The sequence below is a fragment of the Macrobrachium rosenbergii genome, chromosome 1 (assembly GCF_040412425.1).
Source record: "Macrobrachium rosenbergii isolate ZJJX-2024 chromosome 1, ASM4041242v1, whole genome shotgun sequence".
Taxonomy (NCBI): domain Eukaryota; kingdom Metazoa; phylum Arthropoda; class Malacostraca; order Decapoda; family Palaemonidae; genus Macrobrachium; species Macrobrachium rosenbergii.
This window is the reverse complement of record NC_089741.1, coordinates 2,951,056-2,957,391: the sequence shown is the minus strand read 5'-3', so window position 1 is coordinate 2,957,391 and position 6,336 is coordinate 2,951,056. Positions and strand designations below refer to the sequence as shown.

Sequence of the window (6,336 nt, the reverse complement as noted above, 5' to 3'; positions counted from 1 at the left end):
CTTGCAATTGCTCTTAGCTGAACACGAGAAGATGCACTGAGAATCATATTGGGATATATGCTCGATTATTTAAAGCGTTAGCAGAATTTTCTTTACTAAAGTAGATATTTCAAACTCTTAAGTCTTCTACTCTGTAAACATCCTACATGGTCTTCACAGAAAACAGTTGAAATGTTTCTCATACTACTTTTCTGTAGCTTGCTAACCAAAGTGTCGGTGTAATTTTATGAAAGGGATTCACAAGTTAGGCTGAGGGTTAATGTGTACCTTCACATTGTACTGTACGTTGCAAAAAGCGTTACTGCTTCAACTCCACTGTTTGCAATGGTACAACAAGATTTTAAATATCTATAATGTAATTCTCTCTCTCTCTCTCTCTCTCTCTCTCTCTCTCTCTCTCTCTCTCTCTCTCTCTCTCTCTCTCTCTCCACATGATGCTTCGTATTTCTAGTGTAAAATTCCAGTTATCGAGAAAATCTTTCGGCATCAGAATGTTGGTTAAAGACAATGAAATCATCCCAATAAACATGAGTTACTATGAACTGTAAGTTATCAAACTAAAATCATAAGTAAATTCTCCACGGATAATTAAGAAAAATTCAACTCTAAAATTGCTTTCAATATTTTATTTAAATATGCTATTTATCGGCCTTGCTATGGACCATCACCATTGGATTTACCAAAATATCTGCACACCAACTGAAGGTCAAGCTCGAGGATGAAAGAGTCATATCTTTGAGGAACACTAATTTCAAGTAAACAGACGTCTTACCTCGACACTGAAATTCTGAGTCAGTCAGCGACGTAAGACTTTTCCCTTGAAGTGGGACAGGGAACTGACAAGTGGCAGCTACTTGAGTTCGATGTTGCTTCTCCTTGACCATCTGAGCCAGCCACATCAACTGGCAGTCGCAGACAAGTGCATTGGAATCCAAACGTCTGTGGGAACGAAGTCATACAATTGGCGTGATACTATTTCATGAATAAGACAAATTCGCCATGAATCCTCGAAGAAATCAATAAAAAAATCTTTAAAATGCAAACGATACATATTCATTTTCCCAACATAAATGAGTAAAAAAATTACATCCAAGTCAATCGATTACATTCATTACTTTCAAATAAATTCATGTCATTTCATCAACGGCCCCCACAAACTCCAGAAAAAAAAATACTTACAGCCTCCTCAAAGAATGAAGGTTCCTGAAGGCTCCTTTCGGAACTCTCTGCAAGCGGTTGTTGTGAAGGAACCTACCAAGAAAGATGGAGACTGGAAATAGAGTTGGTAGTAAAAGAAAAACTGCTATTTCTTATGAGAACGTAATCAAGATTCACTATTCCAAATGACTATGTTCCATATTCTGCATATGAGAAATTCTTTCTCGGAGCCATAAAACCTTAACAAGGCTATGTTATTTATCTACAGGTGATATGTAAAACTATCTAGCTGTACGTCTAAGAAAAGCTCACAAGAGCACGGTGGCAACATGGGTTACTGCTGTGAATAAAACATATGGGCCGTGTCCCAGAAATGTTGTCTTATCAGGGATTCAGTTTATCATGTATGTCCATTTCATACTTAAGCTCAGGTAAGAATGTTTTTGCTATTGCTTTTAAGTATTTAGCAATTCTGTAACAGGGACCTCCTTAGACCTAAATAGATTATACTGTCATCTGTTACCCCATTACCCTATCATACAGTACACCACGTATGTCTGCCATCATATTAACTTGTAGGCTACCTTTCATCCTATTTTCCTGAATACAAAAGAGGAACGAATCGTCCTTGAAATTACCTTTCCACCATTAAAGAATTTTAACACGTATTGGTACTGCAGGCAGCGTTCTTTCAAATATTTACCACCAACACAATTTACACAAAATGTTCTTGCTTCACATCACCCTTTCACGACTACAGAGACATGTGATAAAAATAAATATACCCTCTTTTAAACAAAGCGTGCGTGACCACAAGCACTTCTGTTTTAAGGAAAACATCTTGGCAAACCGGCTATTGCATAAAGTGGGGAGTGTCAGACTTAACATTTAGGTCTTTATTATATTTCTCTGGAGATGTGAAATTTATTCTTACATAAGTGGTATGTATAAACTCTGTGAAGAAGGTCAAGTACCTACAAACAAACGCATGATGCATGTTGTTTAATAATAATAATAATAATAATAATAATAATAATAATAATAATAATAATAATAATAATAATAATAATAATAAATTTTAACATTCCTAAAAAAAAAATTCATTTATGGGAAAGAAAATCATTTGAAGATAACCTGTAATCATTTGATGCATTTACCCCAAATCTATATATTTCCAGTTCACTATTTCGGGGCAAATATAATATCTCATCCACGAAAATTTTTAAGAAAAGTTTCTAATAATAAAAAACTAAATAAAGCCAAGAGGACAACATCCTATTACAAAGTAGATAGTAAACTTAAACATTTGTTAAACACCAGTAATCACATGATAACAGACGTATCTGAACCATTAAATTTATTTTAAATGAGAGGACTGACGTGAGGGGCAATCCAGAATCGTTAATCCTTCTCCCGAAATGGTGTTTTAAAAGGAAAGTGGGAAACCAAAATACCTAAGGCATACAAATATATACTAAAAATGAAATCACATTTCTGAATAGAAAATGGCTATTCTCCAATTTCCTTAGACAATGTTTACTCTCAATGCAATAAATGAATTACATCGTTTCTAAGCAATAAGGGACATGCTATCCAGAACAGCAAAAAGAAATTACGGTGTACTGAACATCAGATCAAGTAGGCACGTCACTCTAGTTAAACATGGCTAGATAATCCTTAGAATTATTTCAAATAATCATTTTTTTTATGAAATGTACAAAGCTTTCCTTAATTAGTTATAAAACCTCATCGAATTAGATATACTGCATTAAACTATGCAAAGTATCTGTAAAAATCAAAATATGAATAGGGGGATTCAGACGGACAAACCAGTGAAAAATGAACATAGAGTCACGCACGGAGATCTCTCCTACATGAATTAAGGGAGGGAAAGTGCCAAAAAAAAAAAATTCTAACTTACGCTTCTACCTTAGAAACCCTCTGACACTAAGTCTAAAACAAAGAAGGCGATCCCTTGCTAGTGTCAATATAACACACACAGCAAAAAAAAAAAGAAAAAAAAAACAGATAAAAGTTTCATAGTTTGCCGTATAGAATTTCCGCATGGTTACCATCATCCCAAATAAACAGTCATTGACAAATAGAAGGCAACGCTCTTGAAAAGTCCCTTTCGTCCGTGGTTTAATTGAAAGTGACAATGGAGCGTTTATCTGGCTCTTGTCACATCTCGGGTGAGTCTTGAGCCGTTCAAAGGAGTTTGACGTACAGATACGATTGCCTTCCTGCCATCTAAACGGCAACATATGATGGGCGACTTGATAGACGAGAATCATCTTCTACATACATGTTATGCTCATGCCTATAGTTTTCATGTGCAATCCCTAAAGCCTCACTGGTTTGAAACCCAAAGCTAAGATGAGAAACTCAACAATCTTTAGTCAAAGATAATCCGCACAGGTGCAAAATTAAAGGCAAGTTCAACTGACTTGTCAGGCTGATTTCTTCACGCAAAAACCAAATTATATATTATGCCCATTACATGAAGTTAATTCAAATGTTCTTATTGAAGATTTCTGCGGCAATTTTAAAGGTGATATATGTAACATATTTACTACTGACCCTCACAACAGTGCTTACTACTACTACTACTACTACTACTACTACTACTACTACTACTACTAATAATAATAATAATAATAATAATAATAATAATAATAATAATAATAATAATAATAATAATAATAATAATAATAATAATTTTTTGTAAATATTATAAGAAACAACTTAGTATCTTTGTAACATGTGACCTCAGTTTAGTGCTATTCGAACAAATTTGAACGTGAACTTTAATATAAATGTTCCATACACAGTGAAGCTTAAGCAAATACACATACACATTATATTTATGCGTGTGCGGGTCTGTTTTTCCATTACATATGTGTGAATACATAGGAACATATCGTTCCCTGTTACCTATAAAATAACTATTTGACTAAACTGTCAGGAAAAATAAATGTCTGCCAAAGCAATGTGTACAAGTTTCGCTTTGATTCATTTTCTGATAAATGAAGCTGAGTCGGGATGAAAATGAATTTGAAGCATAGTGATTCGATGCCACCCCATGAATTTCTCTCCACGAAATTTATGATACTTGCATCAGTATGAATAATTGTCTGCCTCATTTTTCTTTTTCTGTAACAATCTTACTGTAAAAGTTAACTATATATAAATAAATACAATACGCCTGCACATGTGCTATTATCTAAAATCCGGGATACACTATTTTGCATCAGGAGTGCTTCGGAAAAACCTCTGAGATCATCACTACTTATTTCCAGAAGGAGAATTTCTGTCCCGTGAAGCATTTACGGGAAAAGGAGATACAGATTATCCTAAAATAAAGAGCAAATTAACGTCGATGATTTCACTTTAAATATTAAGCTACAAGCACTTCTCTCACTATTTACAATGGCAGAAAAGTACAGTCGACATGGAAAATACAATGCAATCTAGACTGCTGTAATCAACTAAGTGCAACAGCTAAATTCTAAAATGCATCTACTTGGACTTAGAATCAATCATGAAATTCTATGCAATAAAAAATAAATTACTGTATAACTTACAGTAAAGAAATAAAATTAGGAGTAGCCACTATCATTTGCAAATTTATTTACAAAAGTTCCTCGCCACTGCGAAAGGTAATCTGAAAGATAGGGTAAAGCATGCAAAGGGAAGAGCTACAGAAAGCTGACACTACTGTCCTGTCCTGCCATGTAAGAGCATACAGTACAGCAGGCGGGTCTCATTTTATTCTATTATTATTTATAGTCTAAAATTATAGAATGCCGTTATGCAAACCCTACGTGATCGTCCCATTCACCCAAACTACAGCGTTAGGTCGCAGTTAGTTCTTGGATCCAAGAGTTTTGCTTAAGTTAGGAAAATCTGTGGTTGTCTTACTACGGTTTCTGTCAGTAGATATATTATATTCTAGATATGATTACGTACGCGTAGCTTGATGGTTCATGCAACCGAACATCCAAAAGGGTGATTCAAAATTTATCTGGAAATCATTACATAAAACTAATCACTCTTTGTCGTTGCACTGTTATAACCACACTTTCTTCAGGGTTTTTATTTTGAATAAATTTGGCAGTTTAGCAAATTAAGCTTTGAAATTTGCATCGCAACAGGACCATGAAAGAAGAAAAAGTTCCAAAGTGATACTAAGTTACTGCATCACCTCCTACACACATCCCACACCCCCCAAAAATTGTAATCAAGTCAAGCAAAAACCACAAATGGATCACTGTCTGCTGCATCTTATTTTCAATATACAATATCTACCTTGCTTTGATTTCTAGTGCACGTCGGTCTCGTCTGTCCGCTGATTTAATCACTGGGAAATTTTAATATTGCCGAAACTTAGATGAATTTTTCTTAAGACTTGTTTTCCATTAACGCACGTTGCAATGATTAGAATTGCTTCATAAATATACTTGAGTTTTGATTACTGTTACTCTTTTCATAATAAAGGGAGGGCTACCAACTAACCAAGAGAGACTCCACAGATCACGATGGTATATGACACGAGGAAGAAAAGACAGAAACGATTTTCGTAATTACCTCTGGAACTGCCACACCAGAATTGGCTGAGTGTAATATCAAAAGAGCGTAGTGCTGAAGAGCGCCTTCACCGCGATCGATCGCTTAATGCTGATTGACATCATGTTTGGCATTCATGAAATGAGTGGTGCTCGGCGTCTCCTCACATCAGTTACAATTTGCATATTTGATGGGAGTATTTACTGTTATGCCTAGTGGATGGGTGATCTTATGTGTCATTAAGTTGCATTATGCCAGGTGGGGAATAATTAAATAAATTTTCAAAACATGGACTGCGTTATAACCATCGACATTTTTGGTTGCGAATTCCAGTGTCTGAGGCAACACCCAGGCACCCTGTATTTGCCATCTTCCTAGTTTTTAATTCTTTGTTTAATATTTTTCTTCTTTCGTTTTTAGATTTTATATATCAGATTGAGTAATGTTCTCCACAACACACTGTGCGAGTTTAAAAGAAATTTGAGCGAATGAATGTATCAAGAATCTGAAGTGGCTGTGTATTGTGTGATTGTATTTCAGAGTTTGATATTGTGAACGATCAAATATGTCTCCCTATCGTCGTGCAAAAGGGTGATGTGGTGTCCAAGCCAA

The 6,336-nt window shown here is 35.1% G+C and overlaps 1 protein-coding gene across 3 annotated transcripts in view; it reads right to left on the bottom strand.

The window, feature by feature from the left end:
- Pxn (Peroxidasin) overlaps positions 1–6,336 on the bottom strand; it is a 742,345-nt gene that overhangs the window by 139,340 nt on the left and 596,669 nt on the right. For all 3 annotated transcript variants that reach the window (XM_067108369.1, XM_067107823.1, XM_067107108.1), the window contains 2 exons: positions 1,180–1,251; positions 773–939 (listed from right to left, as the gene is read on the bottom strand). In XM_067108369.1, the coding sequence (XP_066964470.1) occupies positions 773–939; positions 1,180–1,251 (239 nt within the window). The remainder of the gene's footprint in view (positions 1–772; positions 940–1,179; positions 1,252–6,336) is intronic.